At 47.0% G+C, this 22225-nt stretch overlaps 1 protein-coding gene across 1 annotated transcript in view; it reads right to left on the reverse strand.

Moving 5' to 3' along the window:
* The window catches only part of LOC306773307 (thyrotropin-releasing hormone-degrading ectoenzyme-like), a gene marked incomplete at both ends in the record, with an annotated part of 278364 nt that overhangs the window by 17698 nt on the left and 238441 nt on the right, over nt 1–22225 (reverse strand). The window contains 3 exons of the mRNA XM_079263095.1: nt 11756–11863; nt 12609–12712; nt 12841–12988. Of these exons, the coding sequence (XP_079119221.1) occupies nt 11756–11863; nt 12609–12712; nt 12841–12988 (360 nt within the window). The remainder of the gene's footprint in view (nt 1–11755; nt 11864–12608; nt 12713–12840; nt 12989–22225) is intronic.

The following is a 22225-nucleotide window of genomic DNA, read 5'->3' on the forward strand; positions in this document are numbered from 1 at the left end:
CTGCGTCTTCCTCCTGTTCCTCATCTTTGTCTCTTCTTTCACTGGTCAGTGTGGGAAGGTCTGGACAGAGATCAGAACAAAAAGCAGAAACATCCAAAGAAGAGCCGGAAAGTCCTTCAAGAGGTCTGGAGGATATTCCAGGAAATGAAAAAGCTTCTGTTGGTGGGTTCAGACTGGGATGAAGAATAAAGCTACATAATAATAACAATAAAGCAATAAAGAGGTGGCTCAAACTTCATCCAGACACCTTATGAAACGCCTACGTATCCTGCAGAAATGTGTCACTCTGAACCAAAAGTTGGTTCTTCAGCTTCATTTTCTGCATCTGTCAGAAGAAATGAATAGTTTGCAGAAGTTGGTTTTTAACCCCCGCCCGCCCCGACAGGAGCAAACGAGACGAAATATCCAAACAGTTTAAAGCCTAGATGTTGGAGAAAATTAGCATAATTATGCTGCAAAGCAATTTCCCATCCAGAACCTCAAACAGGCCCAGGATTACAGGAAAATAGCGAGGAAATGATCCAGTGAATTACTTCCAAAGCTCACGGTGCAAACAGGAACAGATGTAACGCTTTAATCGGACTTAGTTATAGATAAACAGCTCATCTTCTGACAGCCTTTATTCCTCATGCAGATGCTTGTCAGAGAAATCTGAAGGCTTTAGAAGAGACAGAAGTATCCCTGCAGTGCAGAGCAGTGCTGGGCAGGCCAGGCTCCTTTCCACGCGTTGATCCCTCATCAGGTCTGCCTGCAGCCGGTACGTCTGCAGCTAGCGCTGCTAAACTTCTGCTTCTGGGGAAGAAATAAATGACTTCCTGTCTTCATGAATTAAAAACACTGTTTGTCAGTCTTTATCTGCATCTACAAGTAAGGAGACCAGTTTCAGGAGGGTCTAATGCTGGATTCCAGCTGCTTTAAATGGTTTGTACTGGTGGAAGGTGTGGACTGCAGCAGACCAGTTCTCCTGTTCCACCATGCTGCTGGGATGATGCAGGATGTGGTCCAGCATGGTGGAACCTGCAAGGTCTTCCCTGGAAGAGACGTTGTCTGGATTGGAGCAGATGTCTCAGCATTGATGGAGCTTCCCAGATGTGGCAGATGGACATGCCGTCCAGTAAGAATTCCACATCTTCGTCCAGGTTTCATCCACTCGGAACATTTTAAATGAGCTTTGGTCCAGAGAAGACGGCGTGTTTCTGGATCCGGCTCACACATGATGGAGCTCTAAGCTGCATGTGCGGATTTCAGGGGGAACTGAGTCCAAGTGGTGGTTTCCAGTAGATCATGTCTGCTTTAATACACAGGATTACCAGTTTCCATCCTTGCTACATGCACACAGAGATTCCTTCTGGTTTTCTGTATCTTCTTTTTGTAAATGTTAAATTATTAATCAGTTTGTCTTACATTGGTGACCATCTGTCCATCCTTCCAGGCTCTGAAGGCAGTGGAGGTCTAGTGGTTACAGAGCTGGGCTTGTATCTGGTTTAAAATCCCCGGGCTAGGACCTGAGGTGACCGGTGCGGGCCCCTGGGCAGGGCCCCTAACCCCCTGCTGCTCCCCGGGCGGCTGAATCTGGCCTGGCAGTGGAAGCAGGATGGGTTAGATACAGAGAAGCTGCGACACAAAGCGACGTTGCCGTTTGCTCGGCTGCTGAATGAAAATCTCTTCTGGTTTTAATGAAAAGAAAATCCGTGGAGTGTGAAAACGGTGAACGGTGCTGCTTGTTGATACGTTTATGCCCAGCTAAGACCCTGTGTGTCCTCCATGTGCTCCTCTGTACATGTAGCTGCAGAGGTTCAGCCAGCTGCATTGAAAAGACACCAAAGTTCTCATTCAGACATGGAGCGTGCACATCGGGCCGTTCAGCTCATGCCACTTCCATATAAAGGAGTGCACTACGAAGGAGGCTAATGTTAACGTTTGAACACTGTACAATGTTGTTTTTTAGTGAAATGACTCCCAGCTGTATTAATTATGAGGAAACATGTTGGTTTCGGCCTCGCCGTTTCCTTTGATGGGATAATTACTTTGAGCGTTCATCCAGATTTCTGACTTCATTACATGAAAAAAGAAGTGGACAAAAAAATACTGAAGGACTTTAAAGCAGATTTAGTCTCTGTGAGGCATCTAATAAAACCTGGAATAATGAGGAAATGAAGACGTCAGAAAGCCGAGGTGTAAATGGGTGTTGCCGTTGTGGTCTCAACTCTTTTGGGTCAATGTCCTTTCTAAAGGTTTCCTGCACACTGGAGCTTTCATGTCCCTAATTCCCTCTAAAAGCCTGAAGCATCGGTGGTCTGCTGCTCCTGAGAGACGTGAAAACAGGGCTTATAAATCATTTTGCCTTGTTAATTCTTCTTTTTCAAACCAATTAACACCCAGCTGACAGTACGGTGTTACAGTCAGCACCATATAACTGGCTACGAACGCTGGATGGCGTTTCTCTCAGGTTTGTTGCTTCCAAGCATCCTTAACGCCAAAAGACCACTGACCTTCGCTAAGCCCCACCCACTACGGTTACTGTTGCTACGCCTGGCAAGCTTTCTGCTGTTTTCTGCAATTCCAGTTAAAGATATTCCAAATGAAAACATTTCATATTTCTGGAGCAAAAGCCGGAAAACCGTTTCATTGTTTGAATCTTTATGTTCACTTTGTTCAGTTGTTGTAAAGTGCTTTTATAAATAAAGCTAGCTCGGCTCTTGAGACACATATTCACAACATTGTGTGTCGGTGGAGCAACGCTGACGACAAAGACGGTAAAATAAACGTGAAGAGTTCATATTGCAAGACTCGGCCACCGTCTTGACTGTTGAATTGCAGAAGAAACTTTGTCAATACGTTGCTTTATTTGAAGCTAACTGTAACGTGACTCCCTGTAGAAGTGGAATCTGTTGTGTTTTAACACGTCGCTACATGTTTGTCATCCAGCGTTATTTACTGGTGTTTTTCTGTTTATTTAGCTTCAAGCGGTAAAAAAAGCATCTATGTGCTGAAGCACCAGTAACTTTCAGTTTATAGTCTGGTGTTGCAGCTAACCGCTGTGTGCTGGTTGGTAGGGGTGAGAAAACAGAATCCAAAAATCAAAAATTGGGATTTTTTTGCTTCACAATTTTAAAATAGATTTAAAAAAAAAAAAAATCTATTTTCAAATAATCCATGATGAAATTTTAGTCATTTTTATTGTTTTGAGTGATCTTTTAACTTGTCTTCTTGGGCGTTATAGCAGCAGAATGATGGTCTGACTACTTTGTTTATTTTCCAAATTGAAATCCAAGAAAAAAGATGAGCAAAAAAAAGTTTTATACATATTTTTGTTTTTAATCTAAAAAAATCAGTTTGATTGAAAAATTGTGAGAACTGCAATTTAAATCTAATCGGCACCAAAAAACTTCGAACTGAATCCGAACACAAGCATATCGTCACAGCCCTACTGGTTGGCGTTAGCTGTTTACCTTTGATGGATTCAGTTTTCTCAGATCCAGAACAGCACAAACAGAAGCAGATTATAATTCAGATGATTTAGTTTTGTTACTAAAATGATAAATAAATGAAAATGTTGTTAAATTGTTTACAAATTAAAATAAAAAGGCGAGTTTCTGAATGGGAGGGCTGATTTGTAAATGAGCGGGTTTTGCCCACTGGGTCAGACTGGTCAGACTGGGTTGGAACCACCATGTAACTCTTCTTGCACGAGAACATTGTGGTGCCTTTGCTTCACTTCCACTGCAGGTAATCCACCTTGTTTCATCGTCCGACAGCTGAACTTCAGAGCAGCTTCTGTAGATTTTATTTTATCTCCTCCATGGCAGAAGAAGCTCTTTCCACTGGAATCAACCACAACACAGCAAACTGAGGATTTACAACATGATAGAGCATTTTCATTAAACCTCTGGCTGGCCAATAAGCTCCACTCCTCGCTGTAGGATGAATGCAACTAGAGAAAAGCTTGTTGTCCTTCAAGAACACCCCCCACCCCTGCAAACTGGGTCATGTGACAGCTGAGAGTATCCTCCCAGTAAGAGCTGGGAGGTGCATCACTGCATCAACAAGGTGAACCACAGCGAAATTCAAACTTCCTGAACATGTCATGCACATTGATCTGACAGACTGCTTTTGGCTTCATAGTTCAAACACATGAATACGGTTTGATGCCTTCACAATCCTCCACCAGAGTTTCAGGAAGATGCTCCCACCAATCAGGGCTCATTTCATGTCAGAGAGTTGGGATTGGAATGGATTTAAATTAAAAATAAAGAAAACAAAACAAAAACCCGACGACACACTGATGGCACTGAATCAAGCAGACTAATGTGAGGACTGGTAATCGATCAGCAAAAGAGTCAATAACAACAGCAATTAACAGTGACAGACCAGACACTATGTTTAGCTTATTTGTCCCAAGTGGGGAGTGTTTCCTCGCGGTTCTAGATCAGGGGTGTCCAGGTTCAGTCCTTGAGATCTTCCACCCGGTAACATTTAGATGCATTTAGATCTTCTCCAACAGAACTGAACCAAATGGCTGAAATCAGTCATCTGCATGTATCCAGCTGTGCAGACATGCAGCTTGTGTTGGGTTCAAATCAGAAGGAGATGATAGGAGTGCTTAAACAGTTCCACATTTCTGGAGCCGCTGCTGCCCAGCAGCGTCCTGAGGCTGAGAAACCGACACAGCTTTTACACTCGGGATGTGACGCTTCGCTTCGCAGTAAAATAAAGAACTGGCTGTTTTGAACACAACGTCGCTGATTCAGCAAAGAAACGCAAGAAGGTTAAAAGAGAGAAAGAGAGAAAATAAGAGTCATTGTGAGATGGTCTTCTGCTGGCTGGAGAGAGCTAACAGGTCAGGTAGGATGCAGGATGGATGCTAAGTTAGCCATGATGGGAAAAAAAAGAAAACCAGCCGTTGTTAGTAAATGAACCTGCAGGCTACTCAGTGACTGTGTCACATGCAGAACATACAGAGTGGAACGTGTTCAGAGAAGAGTGATCATGTGACCCCGCCCACACAAAGGCAAGAGGAAGGCCAGGGGGACCCCGAGACCCGGGCAGCCGTCCCCAAGCACAGACCTCAACCACACCGCTCCAGAGCCAGCCATGCACCCACCCAGGAAGTGGCGGGGGGGGGCAACCAGAGCCACCCAGGGCAGAGCGTGGGCCCCAGAGCCCCAAGAGCCTGAAGGCAACCCCCCACCCCTGCAGGCAGAGGGCCCAGCCCACCCAGACCACCCCAGTGCACCAGCCACGCTCCCCGGGCATCAAGACCCCCCTCCCCTCCAACCACACACACACACACACACACACACACCATCTACCCCGTCACTTACACACACTCCATCTCACACTCCCCCGCCCCCTCTGCCCCCCCACCTACTCCCCCATATACACACACACACACCGCATAACATCTCCCCATCACACTCCTCATCACACACCCCCTACACAGTCCCCTTCACACACACCCCACCCCACCTCCACTCATACACTGTCCCCTTTACATGCCCACACCTCCAACCCCATCCCTCCACCTCTATACACCCACACCCCCCATCACATACTCCACTCTACACACATACACACTCCCTAGCCCCCCTTCCATCCATCCTCACACTCCTAATACACAAGCACACTCCATCATACACACACCCATCACATCCCATACCCCACCCCTCTACACACACACACACACACACACACACACTCATCACACCTTCCTAACACACCCCCTGTGGGACGCCCCGGGGGGGCAGAGGGTAGGTAGATCCCGATCAAGGCCCCCCCATGATCACCGCCCAGCACCCCCCAGGGCCATCAGCGCTCTTCCTCACCCAAGCCAGCCCAGGTCTACCAGACAGCAACCCCCCCCCCCCTGCTTTAAATGTAGATAAAAACCTTTGTGGCTTTTTATTTCAGTCTGAACCGAAGCTGAAGGTTGACTCGTTTCCAGGCTGCTGAAAGCCAAAGTTGAATATTCGGCTTACAAATTGCACTCAATCGAACACACACACACACTGCTGGTGACATACTGAATGGAAGAGAGACAGAAAAGATGCTTAATTGGGAATAAGAAGTTCTCTGATGCCCCTGAACCTCCTACAAGCTTAATCCATCTCCTACAGAGATCTGTAAAAACAGACACTTTAATAAAAAGCCATTTAGATGTTACATTTACAATAAAGTCCCACGGGAGCGTCATTAATATTCCAGAAGGATGTGGGAGCTGAAATAATGGCCGCTGTCTGCAGTAATGAGACACTCCCAGTCCTGCTCGGGCTTATTGCAGCAGGTGATCTGCATTTCACATGCACGTGTGACTCAGCTCTCTCAGATCTGCGGCTTATCGAGTTTGTCACATTTCACAGGAGGCTGAAACTGCAGCTTGATGCTCAGGATGCAAACAGGGATACGTAGATGCAGAGTAACGAAGTGCCATCTTCCTTTGTGGATCTGGGAAGTCCGGGTGAGATGAGCTCTCCCCTGGTTCGACTAATTACACTCGCACTCTGATAATAAGAAGGTTTGTAATCTGTGGGCTTGGGCTGGAAAATCCATCCGTATGATCTCCAGATGGGATTCCAATCGCTGCAGAGAGCAGCATTAAAAAGTCACCTCTGGAGACGAATCCTGCAGGAATGTGGACTTTCTGGCACTTTTCCACTGCTGTGAACAAACCACTTCCAAACTGCTTCTCGAGTTTCAAAAGGAAACACTGTAACGGTGAGGATGACAGGAGACTGGTGGCCACGTGGTCGTCGGCTCAACTCGCCACTCGCTGCGTGGGCAGATCCACTTTCCAGTCCCCACATCGTGCTCTACACGTTGGTGATTCCAGCTTTGCTGTTTATTGGAACAGGTTTATAGCTGTGTGGAGAAGTCGTAAACCTCGTAACTTTGCCCGAAAACGAGGAAATTGTTGTTTCACATGTTTCAATACAGTGTTTTATGCAGAAATGGGTTCTTTACATGGTCTAAAAGAATATTTCTCCAGACCTCTTAAAGGACTTTCCAAAGTCCTTCTGCTTCAGCAAAGTTAAAATCCAGGTTCTGGAGAGGATCCATCCCTCCGTCAGACCTGTTGCCACTGACTTTCAGTCTTTTCTTCACACTGCTGGTCCCAATCAGGTCTGGTTTTTATCGGGTTTCTAACGCGTTTCGTCACATTTCAGCGTGAACGGTCCGTGGTCCTGAAGCGACGCGCACACGCAGAGGAAACATGATGTCACTCAGTTCAGAGGGTTCTTGGAGGGAAATATAGATGATTCACATGAAGCAGGTGCACATTCACAACCAACAGATTTCCACCCGACTGATGACTAAAACGGTTCGATGTGTTCGTCTTCCACCGGTGAGACTTTGTCTCACTTCTCTGATGTCATTCGGATAAAAGGCACCATTACAGTTTTGACTTTGCTCACTTCAACACAGATCGGACATGTTACAGGTTTCAGACCACATGGAAGTGGTCCAAATAAAAACAGATCTGTGCTGTTCACACTGATTATAAATCCAATATGAGTCACAAATGAGGTAAAACAGGCATGTAGCCTTGGTTAATTTCAATCTTCTTCTGGTGACACACCTTCCTTATGGACAGCCACGTTTCCATGGAGACCGTTTCTGATGAGGCTTCAGCTGACCGTAGATGGATGAACTGGAGGTCCAGATGCATCCTGGTTCAGGATTTGTTTGTTGTTCCTCTTTCTTCTCTTTCAGATCCTGTTCATCGACTATTTTAGTCCTTATTTTCTCCGCTGCTGTAAGAACCGAAGCTAAAATACGGCAAGTCTTCAGCTAACTGCTCTGGAAGTGTTTTGAGTTGAGGTCTTTGCACTGAGGATTCATCCCTCTGTCAGACCTGCTGCCACCCATCTTTTCTGGATCATTTGTTAGTCTTTCTTAAAGTTGTTCAACAAAATACCAGACAAACAATGAGAGGCATGATGTTCATGTAGTTCCATGGTCCAAGAAGGAAACTCTGGGAATCCAGCAGCAGAATGTTCTGCAGAAAAGGTTCCTGTGGTGACTTGTAGAGCAGCATATCTACATTCACTCTTCTAAGCAGATGCTTCTATTAAAAGTGACTTGTAAGTGAGCAACTAGAAACTCTTTGGTTGAAACGCCCCCGTAGGAAAACAAATAATTGGAGAAGCTGCAGTGGAAATGCTTGGTGAGGTGAGCGATGTGTTATATGTTCATGAGGACATGCTTTGATCTTGCTAAACATCCACTAATAACTCGCGCTGGATAGACAGTGAAACAGTCTCATTCAGTCTTTTGTCTGGTTTTTCTCATCCACGCCAACCTCCTGTCAAGAGCTTGATGCTGTCGCTCAAACATCACCGACATCTGTTTTTAGTTCATTTAGTTTGAAGTCTGTTTGGCTGTTTTTGCATATCAGAGGCGAGCCAACGAGGAAGTAATGCAAGACAAAAACATGGTTTCAGGCAAGAAGAAAGGCAAAGAAAGACAAGTGGTATTAATGAGATTGATGTTGAGAGATGGTAGAGGATGGTTGGACCGCAGCCGCTGTGCTGCTTGTTGTGTTTACACGTTCAGTTTGAAGAGAAATGTGTTTTTAAACACGCATCTATGTAAACATGTTATTAGATTTAACTTCGACTTTTCTCTGAAGAAGATCTGAAAGAATATTTACCTCATGCAGTACACATTCAGTCCACAAGAGGGCAAGGTTTACCACAACCTTCGCCTGATCGACTTAACGGGAATCTTGTCTGGTTGTTATGGGAGGAGTTGCATCGTTGTGTTTAATCGTGATTATCTCTGTTGAGCGGTATAGCAAACATGCAACCAGTGAAAGGAACAAACCACAGAAGAAGAGGAACAAGAAGATGACGAGGAGAACAACTGTGGAGATGTCAGGTCACTTTATGTTGGGAAAGAAAACAATACGAGAGTGTCGGGCTTGTTGAGTGGGTGCAAGCTACCTCACATTACCGCCACCAGCTGCTGTCTGAAACTGATGTCAGAACTCCGCACTGCCCTCTAGTAGATAAACTGACTTAATAACCAAGGTGGAGACGCATGGATTTGTGAGGGCTGAAACAGACCCAACATTTGACGTACACAAGGGAGCAGAAATAGACTTTTACACCGCTTTGTATGACACGGCTCATAGCACAACGTGGTGTTGCCAGCTGCTTCTGATTAACTGTAGTGCTACAAAAACTCTGTGGTGGGAAAACAAAAGAAAAGCTTGAAAAAAAAAATTAATAAAACAAAAACAGTCACTGAAGTGGCTTCTTTGTAATATATTGAAAAAGCTCAATTTAATTGGCCATAACTTTGTGTTTTGCTTCAGATGGAATATTAAAAAATGTTTACTTTTGGAAGAGAAGAAAAGCTGAAACTCCCCCCACAAGCATCGCGCACTGCATGTAGCGGCCTGGGGCACCATAAAGCTGTGCTGAGGGTATCATAATGCCTCGCAGCAGCCCTGTGCAGGAACCAGCATGTTGTCTTTCTCATAATTATCTCACAGTCTGGGAACTTTTGAGATCTCAGATGAAATCAGCGACAAACAAACACGAGTCTGTCATCCCTGAGTTCCAAGGAGTCAATAAAGTACTGGTTAATAGCTTGCTGATGTGTTTTTATTTGTGTCTGTTAAGTCTAACCAGGCACAGAAAATACAAACTACATGTTTTATATTGTAATGTTAGCTTTTTCCCCAATGCTGCATTATCTCTCATGTAATTTCCCAACTAAGCGGCAACCTCCGGCAGTTAAAAGTGAAGCCTATTTGGAAGTGCATAAAAACTGCAGTTCCCCCTTCATCCACTAGGGGCTGCAAAACAGAGCAAATCCCCATAGACTCCCATGTTAAAAAGACCAACTTCACAGCAGAAATAAACATGTTTACAGCAGAGATAAACATGTTTACAGCAGGAATAAACATGTTTACAGCCTGGTTCAAAAATCCATTTTAGGTTTAATAGGTCAGGTTTACCTTCATGACAACTGTGGGGGGAATGATTTTTTTTCTAACTCGCCCATTTAAAGTAATTTAATCTCAAAGTTTGGCATATTTAGGGGCGTGTCCTTTTGATTGACAGGTACCCGATCTCCCGCTTCAAGTAAGAAGGATGCAGAACAACCGCGGTTTTTAGCCGGTTAACAATGTGACTTAGCTTTAGCCCGCTTACCTCCGTTAGCTGGTTAGCTCTAGTTAGCTTTGGGTTAGCTCGGTTAGCTCTTAGCTACGGAAAGCTTGGGGTTCACTTGATGTCAATCATCCACCATGACGCTCACAGCCCCCCTCTCAGCTCCACCTCTTTGCCTATATTTGTATTTTTCAGGTGAGACGACGCGCATGCCCCTGCCAAGATGGTGATGGTAGGAACCGCCCACCGAGCTTCAATTCAGCTCTTCAGAAACCTACGCGTGATGTCATGGTGGCTCTGCCTATCCTTTTATTTTCAGTCTATGGTCCCAACATATAGTTGGAAGAAATTTCTATTTCTATTTTTCCCTTGTTGCTTCTCTCAGGAACATTGTGTTGTCCTTCGTCCATACGTACCAACCGCTGAACACCATCAGAGCAGAGATTCATCCTAAAGATTCATAACCTCTGACAACATATGACTTAAGTATTAGTTTAAATACTTTGACTCCTGCTTTTACCAATGGTTTTTAAGGCACGAGGAGTTTAAACCTTGTAAAGAAATAGAAACTGTGCGAATGAGTACTTTGATAAGCCACCTGGCAGCTGCCCAAACAATTATTTCACCGGAGTGTTAGAGTTGAGCTCAGCCTCTGTCAGAAGCCCACTGCGCCTCATGTGAGGCACTTTCATTGAAACCTTGAGATAAGTGTTCATTTTTCACTCAATTTAATTCCATTCCACCTCAGAGATACGTCTGCATCAATTTGTGCTGCCCCGGGCAAATTCACTTGTAATAGTGTCATCATGCTGCATCGAAAAATTAGGTCTGCATCAGCGTGAACAAACACTCAAAGCATCCATTTCAGTTTCATCTGACTTCTCCTGATTCCCAGAGTCACATGTTTAGCAACATACTCAGCCATCTTGCTACTGTCTACTGGTACCATCGGCGTTTACAACGACCGGAATGTACATGAAAAGCGGGCTTTTTTCTGGATCTCTCAAGGCTTTTGGACACATCAGAAATACTTCATCACTTTCAGGGGAGGACTGTGAGGAATAATCTAGACATCAATATCACAACCAATGCTTCAACCTCTGCACAACTGCTATGTTTGCTCATCTGAAATAAAGACACCATGCATACGTCAGCGATCATCGTGTGGCTGAATCCTCTAAATCCTCTAAAATGTCTAAAGGCACATTCCTCAATTGTGTTTCCATTTCAGACTCAAACCATTATAAAGATCCTCCTGTTGGGGTCCCAGTCTTACCAGTCGGCCAAAAAGGGTGGAGATTGACACACTGGAGTCCACTGATTGGTGGAAAGAGTCCTCACTTCCTGTGCGACTCAACAACAACAGCGCCATGTTTAAACACATGGTGGATTTTGGGTTCTTCAAGCCACAAAACAAGAAGAAAGTAAACAAACTGGACGTCCACCATCCTCGTCATTCATTTCTTCTGTTTCATTATGATTTAAGGAAGGTGGGTCCAGCTCTGACATTAAGCTAGCTGACACATCTGTCACCGTCCGGCCGAAACACCACCCACCGTGTAAAGGTACAGGGCAGCAGAGGTCAGGATTTCCCCGACCAAACCGTCCCGTGCCGACAGCGTCTGTGTGTTTTCTACCTGTTCTTGTTGCTGGAGATCCAGTCAGAGATGTAGGCGACCGCCTGACGGTGGCACTGTTTGTTGCCGAAGCTACAAGCCAACATGATGAGTTCCCTCTGCAGCTCTCTACAGAGACACAAAGGAGAGAAGACTTCGTCAGTCTGCGTACCAAAAACAACTAATGAGCAAACAAGACGTTGGATGTGAGACAATCCCAGAACCCGACTTGGTCCTAGACTCCCCTGTTTTTAAAGACATCTTTTTATATTCTCAGCAGTGATCATATAGCACTGAGAAGCACTGGGATGAGGTAATGACCAATACTCCAGGATCTCCAAATAAAAACGCCTTCCCATGCTACGGGAACGAGAATGAAGGGGAAGGAAATGGGATTAGGCTTTGGTTGCTTTGCCAACAATGTAAACTGAACTAAATGTGATAAGGCACATTTTTCCTTATCGATGGAGCTAGAGATGGGTTTTATTCTGCCTCCTTCCATTGAGCTAAGCTCCGCTAAGCACATTTAATCTATCCTCAACAAAGAAGAGTAAGATTTCCATCTGACTTTGAGTAAGATGGGAATCCAACGTATATCTGTAGAGACAGTCAGGGAGCCAAATATCTGTCAAACATTATTCAGTCTGTCTCAGCAGCTGAAGAAAATAAATCTCATCTCTTTGAGAGCGTGACAGGAAGGAAAATGAGACAGATAAGCTACAGAAACGCAGAACTTTCGCTTGAAATGGGATTGTTTCAGTGAATGAACAGCTGTTAAAAGGGAGAGTTATCGTCTTCTGATTGTTCTGGATGTGAGCTCGTGTGTTATTACAAACAATGTGTTTCAGTGTGTGTGTGTGTGTGTGCTTTATACTCAGTCTGGTAGGACGCCTGCAGAATATTGCCCTCCGATCCGGGGCCATTGGTTGGCCAGCCCATCTGATGGTACCGTGACGCGACTTGCTTCAGCACGTAGTCCTGTAAACACCAGGACACAGGAGTTACTGAGGGCTTCATTAACACCCAGCTGTCACCGCCGAAGAGACGTTTTATTCAGCTAACACGAAGCCGTTATTGATTGAGATTGTGATGGATTGGTTGTTTACACTGAACAGCCTGTATTCGTCTGTGCGGTCCAGCAGTTTATCTAGCTGGTAGAGCGCTCGGCTGGCAGCGTGCCACGGCAGGAAGGATGTCTCCTCCGGTAAATATCCAATCAGCTGCAAGGGAACGCCTTGTGGGAGGTACCCCGCCCTGGAAAAAGACAGAAATGTTTGAGGTATCACCATTTGTTGCATCATTCCATGACGATGAGGACAAAGTGGAAAAACAGCTGGAGACGGAAACGACTGTGCTGAAGAAAAAGACCACGACAACAGCTGCAGAAATTTACTAGAATTATTTGGAAATATAATATTTTCCATGTATTCCTGCTCCAGCACACCTGATTCTAGCCAAATGGATCCAACAGCATATCAAGGTGTGCACAGTGACTCCTTTTGATTCAACAAGGAGATGTGCAAAACTGTCAGGACGAGGGCCGAGGTTCCCCATCCGTCTTAGACAAACTTTCTTACAGTTTTAATCTTAAAATCCTGCTTTTTTTTGCCTTAAACTGCAATTTTCAGATAAAAGACTTGTTGTGGACCAACTGTTTCACTGGACCACCTTTACTGGATCCTCTGCAACAGAAATGGTCCTGAAACACAGCATCCTGTGCTACTGGAGTCCAGTATGGCCTCAACACTCTACACGTCTGACTGTCTGTAGCCTGGAATGAAATGCAGAATCTCGGCTTTCTGGAGGCGTAGAACCTGCAGGGTCATGGAATGGAGACTTAGTGAAGTATGTATCGATTTGTCAGGACGTCTGGTTCTGATGGGCTCATGGAACCACTGGGTTTATTCAGCATTGTTCCGTAAAGACGAGGCTGCTACGTCCTCTGCAACACCAGATCTGATCAGAAACGCATGAGAAGACGGAAGTGGTGCGGCTCTGAAGAGCGACAACTGAAACGCGGCAGATAGGAAGGCAGGTGATCTTACGACTTTTGGCAACACGATTAATAGAAATTAAATTATTCATAGTCAGGATTGTTGATATTTTCACACAACATGCAACACAAACACGTCAACTGAAATGCTTCTTCTTTAAGCAGGTTTCCCGATTTACTCGTCCTGCGTGGTGAACAGACTTATTTTTATTTTTTTTGTTTATTTGGCAGGATGAGTTCGCTTTGGGATGTACAAGAATACATGACCACCTAGGTGGCCGATGCTGTGTACATAAGGCTTATAGCCGCAGGCTAGTTTACGGTCCCGTCCCTGGTTAGGCTTCTTAAGGTGTTAGTGCAGTAAAAACACAAGGTTAATGAAAAATACATCATAAAATAGCATAGAAATAAGAAAAAAACAACATGACATATCTGTCAGTCCATACAAAGATCAGTGCTCACACTTTTGGCTGCTCTTTAGCCAGAGCTTCAGCTCTAATGTCAACAGTCTGATTGACCCATAAAGTTGATGATTGTATCGTAGGAAACAAACGACCTGATGGCGAACAGACAAGCTGACTGGTGTTTAACCTGCTCTGAATTACACGATATTGCAAGTAAATGCTGATCATAAGTCCAAAAAAACCCAAGACAGTCGAGTCTGCGGGGGCTCTGTGGGACACGTTAGCATCCCAGATCAAACCGAAATTCCTGCAGAAGCCAAAAATAAGCAAAACATAAGTGGTTTTTCTTCACGTTTTCTTAACATTCTGTGTGTGTTTTTCTCAAACTTTTACTGTGGACCCACACAAGAGCTGCATTCAGGGCCACAAAGTCAATATTCGGATGTAGATGTGATTCTGATCCCTCAGGAATGAGCCCCCCCCTCCATCTCGGCAGGAAGGCGTTAAAAGAAACTTGGCCTCTAAATGCCACAGAGGCTATTTAGTAGCTGAGTTACATCCACAGTCTCATGAATATTAACAAGCTTCCTTTGTGCATCCATTAACATTCATGATGTTTTTCTTTTTTTCTGGAGGTGGGGGAGGCTCACCTGCTTCCTGCGCCGACCTTCAGTCCCACCCAGAGCTCATGAATATTAATGAGGCGGTGTGGTCGAGGACGGAGGCAGCTCAGGGAGGTTATATTAGCTTTTTTCTGATTATTGATGTTTAGCAGGATGGAAATGATGGATGGGAGGCGCTGCGGAGGAACGTTTACTGACGAGCTTCCCGTCCGAGGAGGTGAAAACCACATCGACAAACTTCCTTATGAAGTTACCGTGTTTCAGATTAGACTCCAAGTCTCCGAGCAGCAGAGGAAACGCTCACTTCCAGACCGTCATGTTTCCATAATCTGCCTCATATCCGACCAGCCGCCGATCATTTCCATTCCCAGCATGCACCTGGCCTCCTACACATTACCATAATCCATCCAGCCTGCAGACGTTTCCTGTTTACAGCACTCCCAAACACTTATGGGACTTTACATGACGGGATGGGAAGAAATGACAGTAACCATGGCAACCATTTATCCGTTTTCTCCTCCATATTTGTCCCTCAGCATTTTCCATTTTATCAAACATCATCCATCATCAGTCGGGCTGTACACATGCATCACACCTCAGCTGCGCCGTCTGCATGTGAATCATTATCTCTGCAACAGAAGACGAAGGTATTTCTTCTGAACTACTTCCAGGTTCTGTTAGAATCCTGCATGATGCACAAATGTGCCGCGTTTTCAGGCTTTTCCATCCAAAGGATCCGGCATGTGGCGCGGTTACTCGACTGGAAGGGGGGGGGTTGGAGTCCTGATAAACACATTCAGAGCTCAGCCATGTTTCCTGACGTGTTCCTGAGCAGCTTGTGGGATTGAGGTGGGCAAGGAAGAGGGAGGGGGGGTGGGGCCGTAATCACTGCTTTATGCTAAGCCAGCAAAAATGTTCAAGTTTGAAAGCTTCACATCGGATCCACATGTTCACCTGCAGCGGCATGTCCAGCTTTTCATCATCACCTGCTGGACATGTGGGGACACGTCCGCTGCAAACTGCCGGACATGTGGAGACACGTCCGCTGCAAACTGCCGGACATGTGGAGACACGTCCGCTGCAAACTGCCGGACATGTGGGGACACGTCCGCGGCAAACTGCCGGACATGTGGGGACACGTCCGCTGCAAACTGCCGGACATGTGGGGACACGTCCGCTGCAAACTGCCGGACATGTGGGGACACGTCCGCTGCAAACTGCCGGACATGTGGGGACACGTCCGCTGCAAACTGCCGGACATGTGGGGACACGTCCGCGGCAAACTGCCGGACATGTGGGGACACGTCCGCTGCAAACTGCCGGACATGTGGGGACACGTCCGCGGCAAACTGCCGGACATGTGGGGACACGTCCGCGGCAAACTGCCGGACATGTGGGGACAAGTCCACTGCAAACTGCTGGACATGTGGAGGCACGTCCACTGCAAACTGCTGGACATGTGGAGACACGTCCGCTGCAAACTGCCGGACATGTGGAGACACGTCCGCTGCAAACTGCCGGACATGTGGAGACACGTCCGCTGCAAACTGCTGGACATGTGGAGACAAGTCCGCTGCAAACTGCCGGACATGTGGAGACACGTCCGCTGCAAACTGCCGGACATGTGGAGACACGTCCGCTGCAAACTGCCGGACATGTGGAGACACGTCCGCTGCAAACTGCCGGACATGTGGAGACACGTCCGCTGCAAACTGCCGGACATGTGGAGACACGTCCGCTGCAAACTGCCGGACATGTGGAGACACGTCCGCTGCAAACTGCCGGACATGTGGAGACACGTCCGCTGCAAACTGCCGGACATGTGGAGACACGTCCGCTGCAAACTGCCGGACATGTGGAGGCACGTCCGCTGCAAACTGCCGGACATGTGGAGGCACGTCCGCTGCAAACTGCCGGACATGTGGAGACACGTCCGCTGCAAACTGCCGGACATGTGGAGACACGTCCGCTGCAAACTGCCGGACATGTGGAGACACGTCCGCTGCAAACTGCCGGACATGTGGAGACACGTCCCCTGCAAACTGCCGGACATGTGGAGACACGTCCGCTGCAAACTGCCGGACATGTGGAGACACGTCCGCTGCAAACTGCAGGACATGTGGAGACACGTCCGCTGCAAACTGCCGGACATGTGGAGACAAGTCTGCTGCAAACTGCCGGACATGTGGAGACACGTCCGCTGCAAACTGCCGGACATGTGGGGACAAGTCTGCTGCAAACTGCCGGACATGTGGAGACACGTCCGCTGCAAACTGCCGGACATGTGGAGACACGTCCGCTGCAAACTGCTGGACATGTGGAGACACGTCCACTGCAAACTGCAGGACATGTGGAGACACGTCCGCTGCAAACTGCCGGACATGTGGAGACACGTCCGCTGCAAACTGCCGGACATTTGGAGACACGTCCGCTGCAAACTGCTGGACATGTGGAGACAAGTCTGCTGCAAACTGCCGGACATGTGGAGACACGTCCGCTGCAAACTGCCGGACATGTGGAGACACGTCCACTGCAAACTGCTGGACATGTGGAGACAAGTCCGCTGCAAACTGCTGGACATGTGGAGACACATCCACTGCAAACTGCTGGACATGTGGAGACAAGTCCACTGCAAACTGCAGGACATGTGGAGACACGTCCGCTGCAAACTGCCGGACATGTGGAGACAAGTCCGCTGCAAACTGCCGGACATGTGGAGACAAGTCCACTGCAAACTGCCGGACATGTGGAGACACGTCCGCTGCAAACTGCCGGACATGTGGAGACACGTCCGCTGCAAACTGCCGGACATGTGGAGACAAGTCTGCTGCAAACTGCAGGACATGTGGAGACACGTCCGCTGCAAACTGCTGGACATGTGGAGACAAGTCTGCTGCAAACTGCCGGACATGTGGAGACACGTCCGCTGCAAACTGCCAGACATGTGGAGACACGTCCACTGCAAACTGCTGGACATGTGGAGACAAGTCCGCTGCAAACTGCTGGACATGTGGAGACACATCCACTGCAAACTGCTGGACATGTGGAGACAAGTCCACTGCAAACTGCAGGACATGTGGAGACACGTCCGCTGCAAACTGCCGGACATGTGGAGACACATCCACTGCAAACTGCTGGACATGTGGAGACACGTCCACTGCAAACTGCTGGACATGTGGAGACACGTCCACTGCAAACTGCAGGACATGTGGAGACACGTCCACTGCAAACTGCCGGACATGTGGAGACAAGTCCGCTGCAAACTGCCGGACATGTGGAGACAAGTCCGCTGCAAACTGCTGGACATGTGGAGACACATCCACTGCAAACTGCTGGACATGTGGAGACACGTCCACTGCAAACTGCAGGACATGTGGAGACACGTCCACTGCAAACTGCCGGACATGTGGGGACAAGTCCGCAGCAAACTGCTGGACATGTGGAGACACGTCCACTGCAAACTGCCGGACATGTGGAGACAAGTCCGCTGCAAACTGCTGGACATGTGGAGACACGTCCACTGCAAACTGCCGGACATGTGGAGACAAGTCCGCTGCAAACTGCTGGACATGTGGAGACACGTCCGCTGCAAACTGCCGGACATGTGGGGACAAGTCCGCTGCAAACTGCAGGACATGTGGAGACACGTCCGCTGCAAACTGCCGGACATGTGGGGACACGTCCGCTGCAAACTGCAGGACATGTGGAGACACGTCCGCTGCAAACTGCCGGACATGTGGGGACAAGTCCACTGCAAACTGCCGGACATGTGGAGACACGTCCGCTGCAAACTGCCGGACATGTGGAGACAAGTCCGCTGCAAACTGCAGGAAATGTGGAGACACGTCCACTGCAAACTGCAGGACATGTGGAGACACGTCCACTGCAAACTGCCGGACATGTGGAGACAAGTCCGCTGCAAACTGCTGGACATGTGGAGACACGTCCGCTGCAAACTGCCGCTGCAAACTGCCGGACATGTGGAGACACGTCCACTGCAAACTGCCGGACATGTGGAGACAAGTCCGCTGCAAACTGCCGGACATGTGGAGACACGTCCACTGCAAACTGCCGGACATGTGGGGACAAGTCCGCTGCAAACTGCAGGAAATGTGGAGACACGTCCACTGCAAACTGCAGGACATGTGGAGACACGTCCACTGCAAACTGCCGGACATGTGGAGACAAGTCCGCTGCAAACTGCTGGACATGTGGAGACACGTCCGCTGCAAACTGCCGCTGCAAACTGCCGGACATGTGGAGACACGTCCACTGCAAACTGCCGGACATGTGGAGACACGTCCACTGCAAACTGCCGGACATGTGGGGACACGTCCGCTGCAAACTGCCGGACATGTGGGGACACGTCCACTGCAAACTGCCGGACATGTGGAGACAAGTCCGCTGCAAACTGCCGGACATGTGGGGACAAGTCCGCTGCAAACTGCAGGACATGTGGAGACAAGTCCGCTGCAAACTGCCGGACATGTGGAGACACGTCCACTGCAAACTGCCGGACATGTGGAGACAAGTCCGCTGCAAACTGCCGGACATGTGGAGACACGTCCGCTGCAAACTGCCGGACATGTGGAGACACGTCCACTGCAAACTGCCGGACATGTGGAGACAAGTCCGCTGCAAACTGCCGGACATGTGGAGACAAGTCCGCTGCAAACTGCTGGACATGTGGAGACACGTCCACTGCAAAGCGCAGCAAGGAAACACTGTTCAGACAGAGGCTTCTTCAGGCCGGTAACATAACAAAGGCAGAGAAGATTATTCCTGCCAGCAGCCACAAGAATTTTATATATATATATATATATATATATATATATATATATATATATATATATATATATATATATATATATATATATATATATATATATATATATATAAATGCAGGAATGCAGTCTCCAGATCAACTTCACCAGGGATCCTGGACCTCAGACGGCCTTGTCCTGCAGATTTTAGAAGTTTCCATCATGCTCTACACCTTGACACCACTGCTGTTTCCCCTCCATCCCTCACCTGCCTTTATCTTTGCTGCGATGTGTGACTGGTCTCTGTTGGAATCTAATATGATGCCTCCTGGACGCCTCCACCAACCCTGATTCACATCTCCTCTCTCTAATCCTCAGCCTGGTACGGGCTGGAAGGAGATATTCTGGTGTCAAAAAGGCAGAAAATCTCTTTTCTCATCAGGTTTGTCTGTATTTGTCACCTTTTCCAGGATAGATTTAGCAGGAAAAGAAACTGTTAATGAGCTGCAGGATTATAACAACCAGAGGAAAGGGAAGAGATGTGTTTGGCTGGTCCATGAAGGGAAAATCAGGCAGGTGTTCTTATATTAATGTTTGGGTGCATTAAAAGACCATCTGTTACCGTGGAGATCTCCTAATGAAACTGTCGGCAGCAGTGGAAAACCAAACATTTATTTCCTCTGCTGTCTGGGCTCTTCTGGGGTAAATAAACCCGTTTAATTCTGCTCTCCTGGTTGTTCAGCGGTCCGACACGTTGGCACGTTTATTCAGGCTGAAGCCCACTCATCCCAACACAGCCAGAAACTTTACAAACCGCCTTACTGGATGAATAACTTTATTATGGAACCAATGAATCTTTCTTTATACTGACAGTTTATGTTTTCCTTTTACCAGTAAAGTTGAAATAAAACTGGTTTGATCTTGTTTAACGGATCTGAACCCCGTCCCTGCGGACGCTTTCCGCAGCGCCGGACTCTCTGGACTCTCACCGTTTCCAGGTTTTACTGTTTACAGTCTGTTTACTCTTATTTACTGCGTTCCACAGTTAATTCTCTTGTTTCCTTCTCATTTGTTTGTTTTGACAATCAACTTGAACTAAAGTGCTTCACAAACCGTAATGAGAATTTAATGATCTTTTAATATCTCAGAACAAACCCTCCGACCGCAATGGAAGAAAAGCAGAAAATTACATGTTTTTAGTGTCTTTTGTCCAAATCGTTCAAACACACCAGCCGGACTCATGTCACTCACACAGAAATGGTCAGTTTTCCTTCCGAGTGTGTGTCTGTGTGTGTATGTCTCCGGCGTTGTTGCCCTAATGAGCTCATTCACTCTTTAACATCGTTAAGGGCGAGTTAATTGTTTGTCCATTAGCCATTAGCAAGGCTCAGTGGAGAGCCAACAAGAAGCTGCTGTGATCACACACACACCAGCTAACACAGGCGACATCCATCACTGTTAAAGCGCACAGTCAAAGAGACACAGCCATTTATTACTGCTGGACTAGCCTCTCTCTCACACACACACACACACACACACACACACACACACACAGCCGGCCTCCAATTGGCCTTTATTGCCGTGTGGATCGCTCTGGTTTCAGTCAATCGAAGCGTGAGCGGACGGGGAATCAGTGGAAGTGAAATTAATCCTGAGATTAAATACTTTTCAGACGGTAATAAATCCAGCGAGCAGAAATGCTGAAATAACATCTTTCTAAAGAAAGCGGTCGCTGCTGGTCTGCAGCCGGACCAGCATGAAGCCCATCGCCATCTTTTCACTTGACATGGGGGAAAATTAATCAGCCAGTGGAAGGACGGGGGATTTATTTGCCCCCCCCGATGAGTTTATCTGGTCTTTAATTTCATTTTCTTGTCATCAATCCGAGCTCTAATAAAACCACTGAACTCACAACAACAGTAATCAGTCCTGCGATCGATGAAACACCAGCAGTTTGCTGCGCTGAGAGCAAAGATTCATCTGGGACAGTCCGCATGGGGGGGGGGGTTCCCGGCGGATACTAGCCCAGGTAATGAGTATTAAGTGGAGGGATAATTAAATCATGGTGATGGTAACCTGCATACACCCCTCGCTCATCGTACGGACAGTCACAAGAGTTTATCTGCATCGATTTTTCCTCATTGGACCAATGAGACTTGATTTGTCTGCATCGTTTCCTTTTCCGTGTTCTTATCTGGCCTCGTTTGGTCTGGTCTGTCTGGGACCTCTGGCCAGGTCATCCAGGTATATGAAAAGTTCTTCTCAGGTGATTTTACCTGGTTAAATAATGGTTTATATATATAAATACTCTCCTGAACTGCCCGAAAGTGGCGAAAACATCTTTAATCAAAGTCCTGTGAGCTAAACCAGAAAGGCCGTGAGCCAGGGGGACAGATCTAGTATCACAAGTCTACAAGTGGATTTTAAAAATCCTTCTTTGGTCTTTCAGACAATCTCTATGTTGTTACATTTTACATTTCTATGAACATGCACTTGTTACCACGGTAATGATCAGGTCTTGGGGACTGTATTCACACTGTTTGTGGAGTCAGGTTGTCCTCTTGGGGAACTTGGTGGTAAAAATGTGCATGAACAATAAAATGGAATAAAAATCGTGCATCAGTATGATTTTTTTTTTTAAAAAACAAAGAAAAACCACAACTTTTCTTCAATCTGCCAACCGTTGTTGGGATGCATTTTTACATTTC

The sequence above is a fragment of the Telmatherina bonti genome (genome assembly GCF_933228915.1).
Source record: "Telmatherina bonti genome assembly, chromosome: 23".
NCBI lineage: Eukaryota > Metazoa > Chordata > Actinopteri > Atheriniformes > Telmatherinidae > Telmatherina > Telmatherina bonti.